Genomic DNA, 23684 nt, shown 5'->3' with positions numbered 1-23684 from the left:
TTCTGTAACAATGATTTGGCTGAAGGGACCACATGTATGGTAACTAAATTTGCCAATGACACCAAGTTAGGTAGGAAAAGAAGTTGTCAAGAGGAGGTAGAGAGTTGACACAGGGATAGAGATAGGTGACATGCTTGGACAAAAAATTGGCAGATGGAGTATAATGTGGATAAATTTGAATTTGTCCATTTTGACAGAAAGATTGGAAAAGCAGTACACTATTAAATGGGGGGAGATTGCAGAACTTGGTGATATAGAGGGATCTGGGTGTCCTGGTACATGAATTACAAAAAGTTGGTATGTAGGTACAGCAAGTGATTAGGAAGGCAAATGGAGTGTTGCCATTTATTGCAAGGGGAATGGAATTTAAAAGTAGGGACAATTTACTACAGCTGTACAGGGCATTGGTGAGACCACATCTGAAGTACTGTGTACAGTTTTGGTCTCTTTATTTGAAAATATATATAAATGCATCAGAAGCAGTACAGAGAAGGTTCACTTAACTCATTCTTGGGATGAAGGGCTTATCCTATGAAGAAAGGTTGAACAGGTTAGGTCTAAACCCATTGGGGTTTATAAGAATGAGAGAAGAATGATCTTATTGAAACATATTTGATCCTGAGGGAACTTGACAGGTTGGATAACGTGAGGATGTTTCCTCTTGGGGGGGAGACTAGAACTAGGGGACACAGTTTAAGAATAAGAGGTCTCCCTTTTAAGACTGAGATGAGGAGAATTTTTTTCTCTCAGGGGATCGTTAGTATTTTTTTTTAGGTATTCATTTACAGGATGTGGGCATCGTTGGCTAGGCCAGCATTTATAGCCCTTGAGAAAGTGGTGGTGAGGTGCCTTCTTGAACTGCTGCAGTCCCTGTGGTATAGGTACACCCACATTGCTGTTAGGGAGAGAGTTCCAGGATTTTGACCCAGTGACATGAAGGAACGGTGACATGTTTCCAGGTCAGGATGGTGAGTGGCTTGGAGCAGAACTTCCAGATGATGGTGTTCCCATGCATCTGCTGCCCTGTCCTTCTAGATGGTAGTGGTCGTGGAGAGCAGTGGAGGCCGTTCATTAAATTTATTCAACGCAGAGTTAGACAGATTTTTGATGGACAAGGGACTTGAGGGTTATGGGGGGCAGACAGGAAAGTGGAGTTGAGACACAACCAGATCAGCTATGATCTTATTGAATGGAAGAGCAAGCTCAAAGGGCTGCATGGCCTACTCCTGCTCATAAGTCCTCTGTCCCAGTGCACAATCTGCAGAATCTGGCACATATGGGGCAGATGGTGCTTAGAGGGTCAAATAGGTGCGAAGTTTGTTCGCTCTCCCAATATCTCAACTTCAGCTCTGCATGTTCCTGACAAAGTTTTGAGTGATTAACGCCTCCTTTCTGGGCATGTTGACTTGGGAAAGGACTCTGCTGTTGGGCTATCTTTCTTGCCACCAGATTTGAAGGATCTTGCAAAGGCACTGCTGGTGGTACTTCTCTAGTGCTTTGAGGTGCCTGCTATAGGTTGTCCAAAGTCTCTGAGACATATAGGAGCACACGGGTCACTATTGCCCAGTAACCCATGACTTTAGCCTCATGAAGTCAGTCCTTGGTGGAGGACTTCAATGTCCATCACCATGAGTGACTCAGTAGCATCATTTTTCCCGAGCTGGCTGACTGGGCTTGCCTCAGGTGGTGAGAGAATCAACAAGAGGGAAAAACCTACTTGACCTCATCCCCATCAATCGACCTGTTCCTATTACTGATCCCCGCCAACCTACCTGTTCCAAATGCATCTGTTCATGTCCGTATTGGTAGGAGTAAACGGCAAACAGCGCACAGTCATCGTGGAGATGAAGTCCTATCTTTACACGAAGGATACCATTCCTTGTCCTCTGTGGCACTAGCACCGTACTAAATGGGATAGGTTCAGAACAGATCAATCAGCTCAAAATTGGGCCTCCATGAAGCCCTGTGGACCATCAGCAGCAGCAAAATTGTATTCAACCTCAAACTGTAATATCATGGTTTGGCACATCCCCCACTCTACCATTACCATCAAGCCAGGGTGTTCAACCCTGGTTCAATGAAAACTGCAGGAGGGTATGCCAAGAGCAGCACAAGGCAAACCTACAAATGCGGTGGCGACCTGGAGAAGGTTGGGACACAGAATGTCCCTGGAGGGGACACAATGTTAGCAGAATAGGGACACAACATAATACAGTAAAACAATCAAGTCAGGGAGTACAGCTGCATTATTCTTCAAGGGAGTAAGGCAAGGATGGATGGCCTCTACTTTAATGCCAGGAGTATTACAGGTAAAACGGATGAGTTAAGGGTGAGGATTGACACGTGGAATTGTGATATAGTAGCCATCACTGAGACGGTTGAGGGAAGGGCAGGATTGGCAGCTCAACATTCCGGGATATAGAATCTTCAGGCGAGACAGGGGAGGGGATAAAAGAGGAGGAGGCGTTGCATTATTAGTTAAGCAGTCAGTTACTGCAGTAAGGAGAGATGATATTTTGGACGGGACATTGAATGAAGCTTTTTGGGTAGAGCTTAGGAATAAAAAAGGGGCAGCCACATTGTTAGGTGTTTATTAAAGACCCCCAGATAGTCAGCGGGAAATTGAGAAGCAAATATGTGCACAATTTGTGGAGGTGTGTAAAAACAATAACAATAGGGTAATTATATTAAGTGATTTCAACTTTCCCAACATTAATTGGGACAGACATAGTGTTAAGGGCTTGGATGGAGTGGATTTCTTGAAATGTGTACAAGAGAACTTTTTAGGTCAGTATGTAGAGGGTCCAACAAGGGATGGTGCAGTGCTGGACCTAATTCTGGGGAATGAAGCCAGACAGGTGGCTGAGGTGGTGGTGGGCGAGCATTTTAGCGATAGCGACCACAACATGGTACAGTTTAAGTTTGTTATGAACAAAGAAATCAACAAGTTGCAAAAAAATGTTTTGGATTGGGGGAGAGTGGATTTTAGTAAAATAAGGCAGGATCTGGCCAAGGTAGACTGGGAACAGTTACTTGTGGGGAAATCTACAGAGGAGCAGTGGGGGTGTTCAAAAAGGAAATGGAGAGGGTACAGGCTCAACATGTTCCCTCTAGGGTGATAGGAAGGAGTAACAAGCCCAGAGAACCATGGATGACCAGAGATATTCAGGCTACGATGAGAAGGAAAAGAGGCTTTTAGCAGGTAAAAGGGAAGCAAATCAGCAGAGGCATTAGTGGAGTACAGAAAGTGCAGGGTGGAGCTTAAGAAAGCAATTAGGAGAGCAAAGAGGGGATATGAGAAAGTTCTGGCTGATAAAAGCAGGGAAAATCCCAAGATATTCTGTAAGTATATCAATGGGAAGAGAATAACCAGGGAAAGAGTAGGGCCCATAACAGACCAGGGGGACAATCTATCAGTGGAGCCAGAGGACATCGCTAGAGTGTTGAATGAATACCTCACGTCCGTCTTCACCCAAGAGAGTGAGGATGAAGGTATCGAACTCAGGAAGGGAGACTGCGAGGTTCTTAAGCAAATTGATATAGGGAGTGACAAGGTATTGGAGGTGTTGGCAGGCTTAAAAGTGGGCAAATCTCCAGGTCCGGATGATTTGTGTCCCAGACTGCTGAGGGAAGCAAGGGAGGAGATTGCAGGGGCTCTGACCTAAATTTTTAATTTCTCTCTGGCCACGTGGGAGGTGCCAGAGGACTGGAGAACAGCTAATGTGGTTCCGCTATTTAAGACGGGTTGTAGAGATAAGCCAGGGAGCTACAGGCCAGTGAGTCTCATGTCATTGGTAGGGAAACTATTGAAGAAAGTTCTGAAGGAGAGTATCTAACTCTACTTGGAGAGGCAAGGTTTGATCAGGGAAAGTCAGCATGACTTTGTCAGAGAAAGGTCATGCCTAACAAATATGATTGAATTTTTTGAGGAGGTGACCAGGTGTGTTGATGAGGGTAGTGCAGTTGATGTAGTTTATATGGATTTCAGCAAAGCCTTTGACAAGGTCCCACATGGGAGACTTAAAAAGAAGGCAAATACACATGGGATACAGGGTAATTTGATAAGGTGGATTCTAAATTAGCTTACTTGTAGGAGGCAGAGGGTGATGACCGAAGGATGCTTTAGTGACTAGAAGCCAGTGTCCAGTGGCGTACCACAGCAATCTGTGCTGGGTCCCCTATTATTTGTCATTTATATAAATGACATAGATAACTATGTGGAGGTAGGATTAGTAAGTTTGCGGATGACACAAAGATTGGCCGGGTGGTTAACAGTGAAGTTGAGTGTCTTGGGCTAAGGAAGATATAGACGGAATGGTCAAATGGGCAGATGGAATTTAACCCTGAAAAGTGAGAGGTGATACAGTTTGGAAGGAGTAATTTGAGAAGCAAGTATTCAATGAACGGCATGACACTCGGAAGTTCGGAGGAAGAAATGGACCTTGGCGTCTGTGTCCATAGATCTCTGAAGGCAGAGGGGCATGTTAGTGGGGTGGTGAAAAAAGCATATGGGATACTTGCCTTTATCAATCTTGGTCATGTTGGTGTTGTGTAGGACCTTAGTGAGGCCACCGCTGGAGTACTGTATGCAGTTCTGGTCACCACATTATAGGAAGGATGTGATTGCACTGGAGGGGGTGCAGAGGAGATTCACCAGGATGTTGCCTGAGATGAAACATTTAAGTTATGAAGAGAGGTTGGATAGACTTGGGTTGTTTTCGTTGGAGCAGAGAAGATTGAGGGGCGACCTGATCGAGATAAACAAGATTATGAGGGGCATGGACAGGGTGGATAGGGAGCAGCTGTTCCCCTTAGTTTCAGGGTCAGTTACAAGGGGACATAAGTTCAATGTGAGGGACAGGAGGTTTAGGGGGGATGTGAGGAAAAACTTTTTTACCCAGAGTGTGGTGACGGTCTGGAATGCACTGCCTGGGAGGGTGGTGGAGGCAGGTTACTTCACATCCTTTAAAAAGTACCTGGATGTGCGCTTGGCATGTCATAACATTCAAGGCTATAGGCCAAGTGCTGCTAAATGGGATTAGGTAGGTAGGTCAGGTGTTTCTCACGTGTCGGTGCAGACTCGATGGGCCAAAGGGCCTCTTCTGCACTGTGATTCTGTGAAGCTACAACACAAAACGTCTTGCATGCCAAACAGTGAAAGCTGCATGTGCTGGACAGAGCTAAGCGACCCCACAACCAATGGATCAGATCAAAGCTCTACAGACCTGCCATATCCAATCATGAATGCTGGTGGACAATTAAACAGTGAACCAGACGAGGAGGCTCCACAAATATTCCTGTGTGATGGGGGAGCCCAGCACTTCACTGCAAAAGACAAGGCTAAAGCATTTGCAGTCATTTCAGCCAGAAGTACTGAGTAGATGATCCTGAAATCCCCAGTATCACAGATGCCGGTCTTCAGCCAATCCGATTCACTCCAAGTGATATCAAGAAACAACATTGGGTATAGCGAAGGCTGCGGACTCTGACGAATCCCATCTGTAGTGCTGATTTGACTGCTCTGATACTGTAGTCGGGCATGCCTGCATGCAGCAAGACCTGGACAATATTCAGGGTTGGGCTGATAAGTGGCAAGTAACATTTGCTCCACACAAGTGCCGTATCGGTAGGACTAATGACCATTTCCAACATAGAAGAATCTAATTATCTCCCCATGACATTCAACAACATTACTATCACTGAATACCGCCACTATCAACATCCTGGAGGTTACCATTGACCAGAAACTGAACTGGACTAGCCATATAAATACTGTGGCTACAAGAGCAGGTCAGAGGCTAGGAATCCTGTGGTGAGTAACTCACCTCCTGTCTCCCCAAAGCCTGTCCACCATCTACAAGGCACAAGTCAGGAGTTTGATGGAATACTGTCCACTTGGGGTGAGTGCAGCTGCAACAATACTCAAGAAGCTGGATACCATCCAAGACAAAGCAGCCCACTTGATTGGCACCCATTCACCAGCTTAAATAGTCACCCCTGCCACCACCGGCACACAGTGGCAGTAGTGTGTACCATCTACAAGATGCACTGCAGCAATTCACCAAGGCTCCTTTTGACAGCATCTTTCAAACCTGTGACCTCTATCACCAAGAGCAAGAACAGAGGATACATGCAGGTTCCATCCAAGCCACACACCATCCTGACTTGGAACTATATTGCCATTTTTCAATATTGCTGGGTCAAAACCATGTACCCCCTTCCAAATAGCACTGTGGGTTTACTTACAGCAGGTGGACTGTGGCTCAAGAACACAGCTCACCACCACCTTCTCTAGGCAATTAGGGATGGGCAACAGTGCTGGTCTAGCCAGGAACACCCATATCCCAGGAATGAAATAGTATGTACCCAATCTCTGTACAATAATTTTAGCTTTTTTCATTGTAGTCTTTAAGTCCAAACCCTGGGGCAAATATTTGGAGTTTAGAACCTTAGAAATTATAGAAAATGTATTTTGATACAAAAGCAAAATACTGCAGTTGTTGGAAACTGAAACAACAGAAAATGCTAGAAATACTCAGGTCAGGCAGTATCTGTGGAGAAAGAAAGAGTTAACATTTCAATCAATGACCTTTCATAGAAATGAAAGATGTTAAGAGATTAACAGCTTTTAAGTAAGCACAGAGTGAGGAATAGAGTGGTGATGATGGTTGATTGTGGAATAAACAAAGGGTTGTTTTTTTAGAGTTTGGAGAAGGCAAGAATGAGTCAATGACAAAATGGTGCAAGGTAAAAGTGGGTGGTAATGGGAGAGGTAAAGAATTAAAAGATAGACCCAGAAAATGTGTAAAAATATTTTGAGACTTTCCGCAAGTTGCCATTTCCTTTGCAAACTAGTATGTCACGAGTGCCACAGGAGGTAATTCCACTCTCAACCTAGACAACAAGTGTTAGTTGGCTGTTTAACCAGGAGGAGTAGCAAAGCTGGATCTAGCTAGTGCCCTGTAATGTCCACTTACATGCTTTCCTGTTGGCAATACAATATTAACTAGCAATCAGGATTTCTTGCCATTTTGTTCCCTGTCCTACCCCTTTAACCTGGTGGCACTTCGGGGAATCGTACCACACCCGGCTAATAGTTTATGCAATATAGAAAGGGGGTTAAACTCGGTCTCCCTGGTCACTGTGGATCAACACCACCCATACACTGGTGTGTGGAGGAGTCTACCTTGATCTGTGTACAAATTCTACTCTACTCATCCCCATACCACATTTACTTGGTGTATCAGCTACATAAAATATCTGGCTTATGGTCAGATTTCCCACATTTGGACCTTGGAAATCATCCCAGTCAAGTTTCCAGCTATGTCATTTGGGAATTTTCATCATTTGCAAGTTGGGAGATTTTACGAACAGGAAATAGTTCCTTTTTTTGATTGATGTGAACCCCTGCCTTCTCACCAAATCCCTCAATTCCATCTCTCTCTAGAAATCCATCTTGTTGTCCCATGAGCCTATTAAATGGTGGGCTTTGGTGAATTTTTCTGGTAACTTGAAAATATGCAGTAAATAAATACCTGTACCATTACTATGTTCATTACTACAATGATAGCTTACAGTTGATATTTGGGTTTCTTACCATAAGCTTCAAAGTCCACTAGTGTACCTGATCAATGTATCATCCTTGAACTAGGAGATTTTTAAGATCAGTCAGTTCTTGCTGTTACGTATGATGAAGATTCCAGTTGCTTATAGATTGATGCCTTGCAAGGTTAACAGAGGAACTCTTAACAGCTCTTTGAAATTTAACATCCCTACAGTTGACGAGTGTCTGATCCTGCTGTATATCTTCAGAGTTTGCATTTGAATTTCTAAATTTCCTGTAGCAAATTGTGCATGCTCCTTTACTTGCATGATTTAAAAGATGGAAGGAAAGCTACAACAGACATCCACTAGCCCCAAACTGGAAAATAATCATTTGAAAGTATAAAGCAGTTGCAATAATTTTTCAACACTGGGCACATCAAAGGCATTAAAACTACAACACCTGTCACCTATTGGTTTGTACAGTAAACATGGTACTTTGTACATTAAGCTTGTGTCTCTGCTTGTTTCAATTTTGTCGAACAGCTGTTGTGACTGACAAAACTGTTTGAACTAGTAATGCAGTCACTGAGCGCCTTTTATTTGAAGCACTGATAACTTGACAAGGGTACCCAACCACAACCTAATACTCCATATAATTCTGGGCAAGTAATAACAACAACGTGGATTTATATCAAACCTTTAAATGTAATAAATTATCCAAAGGCACTTCACAAGAGCATTATCAAACAAAAAAATTGACACTCAGCCACATAAGGAGACAGTAGGACATATGACCAAAAGCTTGGTCAAAGGTTAGGAGCATCTTAAGGGCAGAGAGGTTTAGAGAGGGAATTCCAGAGTTTAGGGCCAAAGCAGCTGAAGACACGGCAGTCAAGAGTGGAGCAAAAGCGACCAGAATTGGAAGAACTCCGAGATCTGGGAAGTTTTAGGATTGGAGGAGGTTAGAGATAGGGAGAGGTAAGACCAAATAACAAATGAGGAAGTTGTAATATTCTGCCATAATCAATCTGAAGATATCTGATTTGCATAACATGGCTTTTTTTAATTTCATTTCGAAATGAACTCAAATATTGCCTCTCCTCCGCCTTTGATGCTGTTATCCCCAGTAAAATCTTTACTCTTTCCACTTTGGTAATTTTGAACCCCTCCCCTGCAATATGACCCCATCCTTGTTTCCGCAACTCCAAGGAATGCAGATTTCAGTGTATCTGATGCATAAAACCTCAAAAAATCCACCTTTGAACCCCTCTGTGACTGTGGTGCATTATCCCACCATGTACTGCTCAACGCCTCCTCAGCCTTTGATACGGTTGATCATACTATCCTCCTCTAATACCTTTCCTCTGATCAGAACCACAACTTCTCCAGTAAATAGCTCATCTTCCTGCCTCTGTATCATTACATCTGGGGCCATTGCTCTACAACCTCCTCCTCTTCTCATTTATATGCTCCCCCTTGGTGACATCATCTGAAGATGTGGGGTCAGCTATCACGTATATTCTGATCACATCTAACTATCTCTCCACCATCTCTTTGAGCCCTCCATATCCTCCATGTTATCAGACTGCTAATCCAACGACCAGTCTGAAATGACTTGCAATTTCCTCCTGTTAAACATTGCCTCTTTTGCATCCCTCCCAACATCCCACCACCACCTTTGTCCCATCATTTGCGGCCTTGCCTACAGCTATGTAGCTGCTCTGCTCTGAAATTCCCCCACTACACCTCTCTGTTTCTCCATCTCCCTTTCTTCTTACAACCAAACCCTTAACCATGCTTTTGATGACTAATATCTCTTTCTTTAGATTCCATTTTTGTCTAATTATGCTTCCGTGAAGTTCCTTGAGATTTTTTTTTCCTTCAAGGCACTATACAAGTATGCGTTGTGTTGTAAATGGACTCATATATTTTATGAATAGTGAACCAAAAGATGAATTCTCCACTATAAGGTGCTGTTTTTCATTATGCAATTTGAAATATCTGCAGTTTGCAACAAAAAGCTCTGATATCATATGTTTTTGTTCATGCCAGCTCGCCCCATAATACATTTCTGACTCTTGAAGTTGTGAAATTTGTTGACACAGCTGAATCTTTAATTTCCTAACTTGGTATGTAATGGTGGTTACAGATAAAAGCTGAGAATGAGAGATTGCACTGTTACTTACATTTAAGCAATTCAGAATGTATCAACTAGCTCTTTAAAAATAATTATCTATATGAATGACTTGTGTTAATCCTTGGGAATTGCTCCCCACCCCAGTGTCTTCAGACCGATCAGATCTTGCTCATTGACCAGAAACTGAACTGGACCAGCAATATAAATACTGTGACTAAAAGAGCAGGTCAGAGGCCGGGAATTCTGCAGAGAGTAACTCACCACCTGACTTCCCAAAGCCTATCCACCATCTATAAGGCACAAGTCAGTGTGATGGAATACTTTCTATTTGCCTGGAAGAGTGCAGCTCCAACAACACTCAAGCAGCTCGACACCATCCAGAACAAAGCAGCCCCCTTGATCAGCACTTGATCCATCAACTTAAACATTCACTCCCTCCACCACCGATGCACAGTGGTAGCAGTGTGTGCCACCTTACAAGAGGCCGTGCAGCAATTCACCAAGGCTCCTTCGATAACACCTTCCATACCCGTGACCTTTACTACCTAGAAGGACAAGAGCAGTGGACACATGGGAACATGACCACCTGCAAGTTCCTCTCCATGTCACACACCATCCTAAGTTGTAACAATATCTTGTATACTTCAATCAAATCCCTCTTCTAAATTCCAGTGGAAACAAGCCCAGTCTGTCCAACCTTTCCTCGTAAGACAACCCACTCATTTCAGGTATCTAGTAAACTTCCTTTGAACCGCCTCCAGTGCATTTACATCCATCCTTAAATAAGGAGACTGAAACAGCACACAGTATTCGAGATGCGGTCTCACCAATGCCCTGTATTACTGAAGCATAACATCCTTTTATGTTCAATCCCTCTCGTAATAAAAACTAAAAGCCGTTGGATCATTGTAAAAACATGACCGGTTCAGTCCTTTCAAGGAATGGAACCTGTGTCTGTTGCCCCAAGTCAGATCTACACGTAACCTATTGCCTGACTGTGCCAGTTATGTCTCATTTGGTAGCCCTGCCACTGAGTCAGAAGGTTGTGAGTTCAAGTTCTACTCCAGAGACTTGAGCACAAAACTCTAGGATGGCACTACAAGGCAGTATTGAGAGAGTGCTGTGCTGTCAGACATTCCACTCTTAAGATGAGATGTTAGAGTGAGGCCCTATCGACTCTCTCAAGTGAGCATAAGATTTTCCATGCCACTATTTCTAAGACATTTCTAAGTGTCTTGGCTAGTATTTGTCTGTCAACCAACATCACTCAGACTATCTGGCCATTATTGCATTGCTGTTTTTTTGGGAGTTTGCTGTGTGCAAATTGGCTGCTGCATTCCCTACAACAGTGACTGTGCTTCAAGGGTTGTAAAGTGCTTTGGGACCTTCTTTCTTCCTTTTGAGAAAACTAGGGATGGGAAATAAATGTCGACTTTGCCAGTGATACCCACAACTCAAGCATTAATTTTTAAAATGACATTTGTAAATCCCACACAAGTTTTCTTTTTGGTCAGCCTATGATTGACAGTTTAGAGTCAAATTACAGGCAGTAGGTGGTGAGATTGTGTTGATGTGTGATGTGCTGCCCAAGTTCATTTTATTTCAGAGAAGAAGGAGTTTAATCCGATCAGTCTGGATTGTACTAAGATCTGGTACCCAGAGAGGAGAGAAAAATATCCTCTCAAGAAAGATAGCAGTTTTCAAAGTAATGACCGCTAAATATCTGCAGTGATATCTGCAGTAAACTGAGCTGGATTTTCAGGGAACACTTGAAAATTCGGACGGGCATGCAAGAAGGTAGCATGGATGTTCTCTCCATGGTACCTCAAGTTCACCCCACTACAGCCGAGAATCTGGGACAGGTATGCTAACTTAAAGGTTCCTCCACACTTGCGAAACTCCAGGTGGCAAACTCTATGTTCACCTGGGCGGTCAAAGGAGATGGCACCAAATTTGTAACATTTTCATGTAACTTAGGATTGTACATCTCCTGTAATTTGATTACAGAGAAGCACTGACAGAGGTTTAAGTTTAACGCAAACCTCTCAGATTTGATGCCGCAGTGTTTCTGGACAAAAGCACTGAAGACACTTGCATCTTCAGTTCTCACCAGAAACTGCACAGCCCAGATTGCCAGTACCATTACCTTCTTGGCTGTTCACTCAAGCTAAAAGTTGATGGCATAAAGTCCTCGGCTGAACTTTGAACCCCCATGTCTAAATCGTCAATAAGATTGCACACATCAACCTCAGCAACATGGCCCATCTATGTCAACCACTTGCCTATTGTTTCTGTCAGACCTTGCTTAGTTTCTCCTCTGTTCTCCACTGTTCACTACAGAAATTTCAGCTGGTCCAGCACTCTTGCTACTTGTATCCTAGCCACCATCCCAATTGCTTGCCAAACTTCCCTGGATCACTGTTCTCCAATGCATTGGTTTCAAAGTCATGATCCTTATTTTCAAATTCCCGTCCCAGCCTTGCTCTTTCCTCTCCAATCCCACAACACAGCATGCACCCTCCATCCCTCTGATTCCAATTTACTTTTCACCCCCTACCTCTCTCGCTCCCCTTGATGGCACAGCCTGCAGCCAGCATCCTGCTGGAATTTTCTGTCCAAACCCACTTCCCTTGCTGTCTGTCGACCCACTTTACACCACCTTCAACAGCATTCTTGAAACTTTTTCTTCTTTGACTGTGTTTTGAGGCATCTCCCAATATTGCCTAACACATCCTGTTAGCTTCCAGTAAAACTGCCTTTTAGTAAAGCTGTTTGGACACTTCATTATGTTTTAAAATTGGAAGTTAATGTTAAATATTGATAAATAAACTGTTTTGTCTTTAAAAAAAACAGATAAAAAAACATTGCTGCACTTCAATTTAAAATCTCCAATTCCCTCCCCACTCCCATTTTCTCGCCTTACTTCCCAAAGGCAGCAATTTGTGAAGGTTCAGTGGGTGCGGCTACTTTTCAGGATATAACCAAAGTGTTTAGTTTTTATTGGAAGTTTGTACAATGAGCATCCTTGCAAAGCATCACATCTGTGTCCAACTTTGCCCTCATTCAACATTCATTTGTTTGCATGAATCACTGGATGGGGACCTGGAGCAGCAGCCCTGCCATTGTTTTTCCACTCCTTAACGTGAAATACTGGAACCAATTTAAGTTCCTCTACTGCCATCCGAGCTGAGCTTAATTAACCCCTGCGTTTACCATCCCCTCACAGATGATGGGTTTTTTTAGGAACGAGGATTTGTCTCCCCACTAGAGAATTGAGCCCTGGTCTCCCTGGATACTAACCACTTTACTAACAGAGATTACTTAAACCTGGACCCTTCCAGCTCTGTGCAATTGAATGCCACATGACATGACCCATTGAGTCCACGTTTGATTCTGTAATACAATTTTTTGATCTTAAAGAAGAATTAGAAGTTTTCTTTAGTTAAATATGCAATAACAATGTAGATCTCTTGCAAGCTTGAAAGATAACTTGATGTGTGATGTGCTTTTTCATCCCTTTCCTAACTTTTAAAAAAAAATTCCCTTTTATCTATCAGAACTCTCCTTTGTACCAGTACTTGCAGGATGTGGGACACACTGACTTTGAAATCTGTCCAACTTCATTAAGGGCGGAAGAATGCTCATCAAAGGAGGAACCGAATGAACTGGATATCTCTGCCACACCAATAGTGAGTGCTTAGAACTATGAGAATAGGGAAATGTTATGGGACCTGACTCTCTCCTGATATTACAGATACAGCATCCTTTCAGTTAATATCTGCCAAAATTAGTCACGTACTTTGTCTTTTGCATGAAGGCTAAACCATCAGAAAATTTTCAGTCAGAATTTTGTGTAGCACATCAAGTTTTTGGAATTTTTCTTGAGCCATGTTTGAGATTTCAGTTAAAATAACCTGTTAAAACAAAAACAACTTGCTTTTATATGGGGGCTTTAATGTAGGAAAAAATCCCAAAGTGCTTCACAGGAATGTTATCAGACAACTTTTTACGCCAAACCGTATGAGGGGATATTAAAGTAGATCGCCAAAAGCTTGGTCAAAGTTCTGGATTTCAGCAGCAGCTTTAAGAAGGGAGTTGTGGAGGGACTTAGGGGAGGAATTCCAGAGGAGGTTTATTGAAGTGTTGTAGTCTTGGGGGAGGTTATAGAAATAGGGAGAGACGAGGCCACAGAAAGAAGATAAGAATATTAAAATTGAGGCATTGTCAGACCGGGAGCAGGTGTAGATCGGCAAGCACAGTCGTCTGTGGGTGCGTAGGATCAAAAGATTTTCCAGCCTTCAAATATGGTATGTTGATGGCAGCTTGATTCCTTCATATTCATAAAGCAGCATTTCTTCTTGATAGTTACAATGAAGTATAATAAGAACGGTGTGTACTCTTGAATCCTTTATATGAACTAATGCATTAAGAAATAATTTACCTGCCATGAAGATTTTCTGTGACTTATTACCAGAGTATCAACAGGGTCAATAATTTGCTGCAAATATGCTGATTTATACTAGAAATATAATCGGAGGGTTAGATTAAGTTCTGTCTGTAATTCAGTATATTTCTCTGGTTTTATATATGTACTGATTATATCTTCATTCCAAGAAAAATGTGCCTCATATCTACAAAGACTGGTGTTGATAAATTGAATATTTCATACTGGTAAAGTGGGAGAGAACTGTTGCGAGCTTGAGATTAGGGTACATTATTGCAAGAGAGTAGAGTGAGCTTTACTTTGCATGTGAATGTGTTTTATCTAATCTGGGTGAGATGGATGTTGACTGTGATTGCTAAAATTGGAATCTGTTTCATTTGCCAGAACTGATATCTCTCACCTTGAAAATAATTAAAGAATCACCAACAAATTTTTTTTACAGGGGGAGGGGGGAAGTTGTAATAATTAAAATCCTACCAAATAAAATATATGAATATATTCTTGATGTGGAATGCAAATTATTTAAGAACAATCTGAGGAGAAATCCCTATTTTTGGGATTCTGTTCAAGTGTTATTCATATAACCATCAGCCTTAAACATTCAGTGTTACTGTACCTCAGTGGGTATCTAAAGATTACCATGGTCTCATTGAATGGTAGAGCAGGCTGGATGGACCATATGGCCTGCTCCTGCTCCTATTTCTTGTGTTATTGTCGCCGAATGAGTGGTGGGAGCTAGATTAAGCACCACAACAGGAAATTTCAGCAATTCCTGAGTGCTGATCATCCCAAGAATGCAAAAAAAAAACTTTTCATGGCACCATTTTTTTTCAGAGGAGGGGAGAAAATTGGGGTAGGAGGGGGGAAATAAGTAAATTGTAAGGAGTAATAGAAATAGGTTGTTAACCAAGTATATTCTTTAAGTTGTCCTCAAAAGAATAAGAATCAAGAGGTCTAATCAATCTGATTTCAAGTCATGTTATCGAATTTATTTGCATTTTATGCAGTTACATAGGGTATAAAGATGCACTATATATAGTAGTTGTATTTCTTTGCTGTTGGCAAAGTACCCTTCATTTAAGTTCGCCTTTCTGCGCAGAACACTGAAATGTATCACCTAAGTGTATCAGGTTTGAAGAATTTTCTCCAGATCAATTTACATACCTTGTTTAATAATTCTGCTAACTTTGGCTTAATTTAAATGAATGATTTTTTCTCTCAACTACAGATATTTCTCTAACTCCTAAATTCAGTTTACACTTGCATATTGATATGAGAATTACACAAGGATCAAATCAATTTACTTTTTGAAAGGAGTCTGAATACTATGGAACGTCTTGTATTGCTTTGAAAGCTGCATTGTTTTAAATTTGAGAATGATTTGGAAATAGTATTTTGCAAAATGTGTACTTTATTGTAAATGTTAGCCATTCCTGGGCTTCATAATGGCCAAATAGGTAAAGGTTTAATTCCAAATCAAAGAAAACATTCTGCATAAACTATGTGCAAAAGTAAATTATACCATTGTGATGCAGCTCTTGGCTAAGAGAATACCACAATCTCTGGTGCTTGACGTGAACTCTTGACGTATTCTATCTTGGGGTTTTGCAGTTTAACTTTAAAGCTGTGTTCAGTTTGGGCACCATCATTCAGGAAAGATGTGTTGGCCTTGGAGGGATCACAGATTGACCAGAATGTTACCAGGATTGAGCAGTGTTCCATTATGAGAACAGGTTATGCAAACTTGGCTTGCGTTTCCTAGAGTACAGAAGATCGAGGGAAGATTCAACCGAAGTGTTTAAAATATTGAAGAGAGTTGATGGGCAGATATGGAGAAACAAGAAAAAGGAAACCTAATTTTAAAATTAGAGCAAAGCCATTCAGGAGAAAAATTGGGAATCAATTTTTCCCATCAAATGTAGAAATATGTAACTCGCTGCCCCAAAAGGCCAGATACTTGGGCAGTTGGAGCTTTCAAGACTGATTGATTGTTGCTAGGTAAAGAATATCAAGGAACATGGAACAAAAGTGAGTAAATGGGGTCAAGGTGCTGATGATCCATGATCTTTAATTGAATGTTGGAGCATGCTCGAGGGACTGAATGGCTTCCTAATGTTCCAGTGTTTCTAACAAAGAATGCTAATTGTTTTTTCTTTCACGGAAAAACTGCAGCAATACTGCTTAACTATTGAAATCTTAAGTACTGTATATCCTTAAGTTGGTTTGAATTAATTGATAATTTTGAATTTTGTTTGCAGTTCTTTAAACCTTTTTTTTAAAGCTGGCCATATTAATTTAAACTGTTTAATTTGAATTACCCTAGGTAACTTCAACTTTAGGTTTGGTGGGAAATGATTTAAAATGAGCAAGAATAGATGATAGATTAAATATACAGCGTCGTACAAGAAAAAAAAGGCATGCTTCTGCAATGTAGCTTCCCTTTAGGTTTGTTTTGAGCAATTTCTAAGGCTGCTGAACAGCTGGCTTTTAACTGAATGTTGGCTAGGCTTGTGAAATTCTGGTGGTATTTTACACTCTTAACATCCAACCTATTTTTTTTTTCAATTAAAATGTTTCATGGATCTGACAAGAAAACCTTTTTTTTTGTTCTCTCACGGGACATGGGTATTATTGGCCAGGCCAGCATTTTTATTGCTTATCCCTAATTGCCTTTGAGAAGGTGGTGGTGAGACATCTACATGTAGCACTGCAATCCATGTGGTGCAGGTACACCCATGGTGCTTTTAGGGAGGGAGTTCCAGGATTTTGACTCAGCGAAGTGAAGGAATGGCAGTATCGCTCCAAGTTAGGATGGTGAGTGGCTTGGAGGGGAACTTGCAGGTGGTGGTGTTCCCAAGTGTCTGCTGGCCTTGTCCTTCTAGGTGGTAGAGGTGCTGGTGTCCTCCTGCATTTTTCTTTGAACCAGGGTTGATCCTCCAGTTTAATAATGGTAGAGTGGGGGATATGCCAGACCATGAGGTTACAGATTGTGGTTGTATACAAATTTTGCTGCTGTTGACTACCCAATTTAGTATTGTGGAGGGTATCCTCAGTGTGAAGATGGGTCTTTGTCTCCACAAGGACTGTGCGGTGGTCACTCCTACCTTTACTGTCATGGACAGATGCATTTGCAACAGCTAAGTTGGTGAGGACGGGGTAAAGTAGGTTTTTCCCACTTGTTGGTTCCCTCATCACCTGCCACAGACGCAGTCTAGCAGCTTTAGGATAAGGCCAGCTTGCTCAGGAGTGGTGCTACTGAATCACTCTGGGTGAGGGACTTCAAGGTTCATCACTAAGAGTACATTCTGTGCCACCCTCAGTGCTTCCTCCAAGTGGTTTGCAACTTGGAGGAGCACTGACTCATCAGCTGAGGGGGGACTGTGGGTGGTAATCAGCAGGAGGTTTCCTTGCCCAGTTTTGACCTAATGCCATGAGACTTCATGGGGTCCAGAGTCAACATTGAGAACTCTCGGGGCAAGTCCCTCCTGACCGTATATCACTGTGCCACCATCTCTGATGGGCCTGTCCTGTCGGGAGGACAGGACATATCCAGGGATGGCGATGATGGTGTCTGCGAAATTGTAAGGTATGATTCTGTGAGTATGTCCATGTCAGGCTGTTGCTCGACTAGTTTGGAGAAGGCTCTCCCAATTTTGGCACAAGCCTCCCAGATGTGAACGGGAGGACTTTGCAGGGCTGATAGGGCTGGATTTGCCATTGTCGTTTATGGTGCCTGGTTCGATGCCAGGTGATCCATCTGGTTTCATTCCTTTCTGTAGCGGTTTGATACAGCCAAGTGGTTGCTCGGCCATTTTAGAAGGCATTGCTGTGTGTCTAGAGTCACATATAGGCCAGATCAGGTAAAGATGGCAAATTTCCTTCCAAAAAAGACATTAGTGATCTAGATGGTTTTTTACGACAATCGACAATGGTTTCATGGCCACTATTACCAAGACTAGCTTTTTAATTCCAGATTCATTAACTGAATCCGGTTGCCATGGTGGGTTTCAAGCCCATGTCCCCAGAGCATTAGCCTGAGCCTCTGGATTACAGGTCGGGTGACATTACCACTACTCCAACACCACCTTCCTAAAAAAAAAACAGCAACAATCACCAGTTTAGATAAAATGCTTTCTGTTGTTGCACCGCATTTCTCTCCACTGGATCCATCTGTTTGCTTATCTGACTGTGGCAGTATTCGTGCAAGTCAAGTTTAAAAATATCACATTCAGAGAAGGATGACTCAACTGATAGAGTTCAGGGGAAGGTTCACTCAACTGATTCCTGGGATGAAGGGGTTATCTTATGAGGAAAGGTTGAGCAGGTTTTTTTTATTCATTCATGGGATGTGGATGTCGCTGGCTAGGCCAGCATTTATAGTCCATCCCTAATTGCCCTTGAGAAGGTGGTATTATGCTGCCTCCTTGAACCGCTGTAGTCCATGTTTTGTCAGAACACCCACAGAGCTGTTGGGAAGGGAGTTCCAGGATTTTGGCCCAGCGACAGTGCAGGAACGGTGATATATTTCCAAGTCAAGATGGTGTGTGGCTTGTTGGGAAACTTGCAAGTGGTTGTGTTCCCATGCACCTGCAGCCCTTGTCTTTCTAGGTGGTGGATTTGGAAGGTGCAGTCAAAGGAACCTTGGTGAATTGTTGCAATGCATCTTGTAGATGGTACAACTGTGCATTGGTGGTGGAAGGAGTGAATGTTGAAGGTGTTTGATGGGGTGCTAATCAAGTGGGCTGCTTTGTCCTGGATAGTATTGAGCCTCTTGAATGTTGTTGGAGCTGCATTCATCCAAGCAAGTGGGGTGTAGTCCATCATACTCCTGACTTGCGCCTTCTAGATGGTAGACCACCTTCTTGAGTGCTGTTGGAAAAATAGATTGAGCCCCTACCCATGGGAATTTCAGAGAATCTTACTGAAATATATGATACTGAGGGGACTTGACAGGGTGGATGCTGAGAGGATGTTTCCCCTTGAGGGAGTCTAGGGAGTTTAAAAAATAGGGGTCTCCCATTTAAGACTAAGAGGAGAATGTTTTTTCTCTGGGAATCGTTAGTCTGTGGAATTTTCTTCATCAGAAAGAAGTAGAGGCTGGGCCATTGAATTTATTCAAGGCAGAGTTAGACAGACTTTTGATAGACAAGGGAGTTAAGGGTTATGGGGGACAGATGGCAAAGTGGAGTTAAGACCACAACCAGATCAGCCATGAATGGCCTACTCCTGCTCCTAATTCTTGTGTATGTGATCTGAATTTTTGATAATTTATAATTGGGGTGTAGCAATATTTAATTCAAAGTTTAAGAACCAGGAATTTGAATTGATCTTGGAAGAATCTGGAGATTTCTGCAGCAAACAGGTTAAACCAAATATTTGGGGGAAAAATCATTGACCTTTTTTTAAGTAGATTATTCACCAGAGATGGGCATCTCCCTGACATTGGTTTTTAAAAAAATGTTTTACCGTAACTGTATTAAAGGAATTTATTTGGTTGACGAAACCTTGCACACAAATGACAGTGCCAATTACTGCATCATTACTATTGTAGTTTAATTTGGAAAAATTAAAATTTGGCTTAAAATTAGTCATTTCTAAGTTTCTTCGGGGTAAAAAAGCAATTAGGTGGAATTTTGGAGATAACATTGAGAAGGATTGAAAACAAAAACAAAGGAGGACGTGATGACTGTTCGTAAGGACCTCTCAGCAACATCTGGAATACTATGTGATTTTGGGCTTTGGACAGCAGGAGGGATTTAGTGGCCCTTAAGAAAGTTCAATATCCCAGGATGATGTCAGGGATAAGGCATCTGAATTATGAGGAAAAGCTGGAGGAATAAGGACGTGCTCTTTCTGATTGAGAAGATTGAGGGGAACCTGAAAGTGATAGTGATAATAAGAGGATTAGACAAGGGAAATATTGATAGATAAAACAAAGACACAAGGTCATGATCTGATAAGTGGTAGCTATGGGACGAGTGAAATTGGAAGAAATATTTTAATGTAAAGAATTATTGGAATGTGGAATGCTTTTCAATGTAATCATTGTTCTTCTTTCAGTTACTTAACAATGTGTAACAGGATGTGGGGAGAGAGCAGGGAAACACAACTGTATATAATCAACCACATTGGCCTGTCTGAGCAGCCTCAGTGTCTGTGTTGTTGCCCCACAAGAGTTTGAAAAAAAACAAATAGCCACATCTATACTGTCATGAACGCTGAACCTTAGAAGATGGTTCTGCTTTGGAAATGTACCTTTAACTCAAAGTAAAATGGAGAACTCCAGATAAAAACCTCAGAGTTGCTACAGCTGTACAGGGCATTGGTGTGACAGCAGCTAGAGGACTGTGTACAGTTTTGATTTCCTTACTTAAGGAAGAATGTCATTGTATTGGAAGCAGTTCAGAGAGGGTTCACTTTGCTGATTCCTGGGATTAAGGAGTTGTCTTATGAGGAAAATAATAGGTTAGGCCTTTATTCATTGGAGTCTATAAGAATGAGGGGTGATCTTTTTGAAACATGTAAGATCCTGAGGGGTTTTGATAGGGTGAATGCTGGGAGGATGTTTGTCCTTGTGGGGGAGTCCAGGACTAGGAGGCACAATTTAAAAATAAGGGGTCTCCAATTTAAGATGGCAATAAGCAAGAATTATTTTCTGAATTATTAGAATTTGGAATTCTCTTCCCCAGTGAGTATTGGAGGTTGGGTCATTGACTCTATTCAAGGTTGAGTTAGACAGATTTTTAATCAACTAGGGAGTCAGAGGTTATGGGGGGAGGGGGGCAGGCAGGCAAGTAAAGTTAAGGCCACAATCTGACCAGCCATTATTTTATTGAATGGCAGAGCAGGTTCAAAGGGCTGACTGGCATATTCCTGCTCCTATTTGTTATGAACTTACAAGCTTGGAGACATACCCAGTTGCCGTGGGGAGAGAAACTCAGACAGAAACCCACTAAGTGTGATGACCTTTGGGGAATCTGTAATTGTTTTAAAAAAATGTCTAGAGAGGACTTTTAAGGCTTTGTAACTTGCAATTTTTGGATAATAAATACTGTTCCATCTGACCCGGCAACCCTTGACCTGGAAGCATTACCAACTGGAAGGAAATTTAAAATTAAATCTGCCATGTGGCAGATAGACAAAGAGAAAAGGGGGAGACGTAGAGAGAGGAAAGGTGTTTCCTTTAGATCCACACTACTGCGACTGTTGGAAGCTGAGAGTTGAGAAGTTCCGGAAAGAAGCGTTACGTTATGTGGAACATTGCTCAGGTGGAACTCTGTTTACACAGAAGCTGCAGCCTGTGGAGAATTGGCTAAGTCTTTGAAGAAAAAAGACTGGAATTCTGCTTGGAAGAATTGTAGCTGAACCTGGGACCATACAGGTGGAGTGGACTGTCTACTACCTATGTGAGATAGTCTTTGTTGTACCTGCAATGTGTAATTTATAATTTGTACCAACTGTGATTTGCCTATGAATTTATGTTGATTCCAATGTGTGTTAAATTAAAAGTTACAAAGGAACACCCAGCCATGGACCATACCCATCACCTGATTAACAATGCATTTGCCTTAACAATGTAATTGCCATTTAACAGTGATTGCCATTGGACCTTAATGTGATTAATAAGACATCGACAGGATTTCCTATTTTCTTTTAAAATTAAATTTTTTGAAAATTCAAGAACGTTTTTTAAATTAAACAAAAGGAAACAAAATCAAGTGTTTTCCAATGTTTCACATTATATTATAAATCAATCATTAGTAGATCCTACATTTCCTCCTTTAAACAAAAAAATATATATAAAGCAATAACAAAGCAAAAAAAAAATCAGTTTTCCATTTTGTCATTATAACATAAGACCCCCCCTCTTCCAGTATATCAAGTAATTTCTTGGAGCAGGCATTCCTTTTTGTAAAACTGTCTGATAATTGGTAAAAACAAAAAAACTGCGGATGCTGGAAATCCAAAACAAAACAGAATTACCTGGAAAAACTCAGCAGGTCTGGCAGCATCGGCGGAGAAGAAAAGAGTTGATGTTTCGAGTCCTCATGTCTGTTGAAGGGTCATGAGGACTCGAAATGTCAACTCTTTTCTTCTCCGCCGATGCTGCCAGACCTGCTGAGTTTTTCCAGGTAATTCTGATAATTGGTGACTTGTGGGAACCTTTCGTACCTTGGAGATCTCTCTTCTCTCTAACATTTCTTTTACACTAACTAGGTTGATTGTGGGCCTCTTTGCAATGACACTTTTCGTTGAATGAACATTATTGCAAAGACAATGGTTATCAATATAGCATTCTATGGGCAAACCTTTCTCAGATTGCCCCTTGTATAGTATATCCGTCAGTTTATTGGATAAGTAAACCCCCTTATCTATTGCTTCTACTAACATCAGTGTTCCAGCTGCTAAGGTACTTTTCACTACTTTTTCTATTTTCTTTACTTCCCAAGCTAATGAGCAACATTTATTATTTTTTCCCGCCAAGAATATGATAAATCCTGCTGTGCTAGAATATCCATCTGGGAGATTGGCATGCGAAGCATCGCTAAGAATGACAAACCTCATACCTTCTGGATCACCCAAGGCTGGAAACTTGAGTGTGCACCTCTGAATTAAATTTCTTTCATGTTTTGTTTGCTCAGAACTTCCTCAGCTGTAGCTTGTTTCATCATAGTATTCAGTTCCACTACGTTATAACTAGCATCAGGTTTAGTCGAAGTGCACAACCAGTTCAACTGTCCAATCAAACTTCTTAATTTGTCCGTTTCTCCCTTGGATGCAGGAACTTTTTTTTGTGAGGATCTTGTCCGATTTATAGCGATGCAATTGACATTTTCTAGATAAGATTGCAATTCAATGTCACTCCTGACTTATTTTGCTTAGTGTCTAACTCTATGTATTGAAATGCACCCAAAGCCTGACTTCCAACCCTGAATTCCTTCTTTATTTTTTTGATCACGCATTGTTCAAATTTTACAGAACCTCCCCACAGAAAATTATCAACATTCATGAAGAAGATGCCTGCTAGTTTCTTATTGTGATGCCAATAGAACATTGCTGGGTCTGCCTTTAGCTGAATACAACCTGTTTTCAACAGGACGGATCTCACAAATTCCATGCTCTCGGTGCATCATTTAACCCATAAACACAGTTGTTCAATTTCCACAGTTTCTTTAGATGGTTTCAAAAACACTTCCTTTTAAATTTCTCACCCTGCAAAAACACAGTTTGTATGTCAATTGATTTACATTCTCAGGAATATCTTGCTAAAAAAGCTAAGAAAATCTTCAAGCTAACTTTTTCTGCCGTATGGGAGTCCACTCTGACATCTTGTCACCAAGTCTTTCTTCAAAACCCCAAGCTACTAGCCTAGCTTTTAGTCTTATGCTGTCAGGAAGCTCCTTTTCTGTGCATATCACCTATGTGATAAGGCTGGCTGTCCCCTGACTGGTATTTCTGTATGTACACCAAATTCTTTCAAACTTTCCAACTCTCTTTGTTTAGCATCCTTAATCAACTTGTCTTCCAATTTGTTAGCAGCTACTAAAACATCTCAAT

The 23684-nt window shown here is 41.6% G+C and overlaps 1 protein-coding gene across 2 annotated transcripts in view; it reads left to right on the top strand.

Annotated features, from left to right (window-relative positions):
- Window positions 1-23684, top strand: part of vezt (vezatin, adherens junctions transmembrane protein) — an 81891-nt gene that overhangs the window by 4267 nt on the left and 53940 nt on the right. Inside the window, exon 2 of one of the 2 annotated variants that reach the window (XM_041202865.1) lies at window positions 13240-13371. In XM_041202865.1, coding sequence (XP_041058799.1) covers window positions 13240-13371 — 132 coding nt within the window. The remainder of the gene's footprint in view (window positions 1-13239; window positions 13372-23684) is intronic. The other variant, XM_041202866.1, reaches the window with a different exon arrangement.

Source organism: Carcharodon carcharias, chromosome 13 (genome assembly GCF_017639515.1).
Source record: "Carcharodon carcharias isolate sCarCar2 chromosome 13, sCarCar2.pri, whole genome shotgun sequence".
Taxonomy (NCBI): Eukaryota; Metazoa; Chordata; class Chondrichthyes; order Lamniformes; family Lamnidae; genus Carcharodon; species Carcharodon carcharias.
Note: the sequence above shows the minus strand (reverse complement) of the source record. Positions and strands in the feature narration are given on the sequence as shown.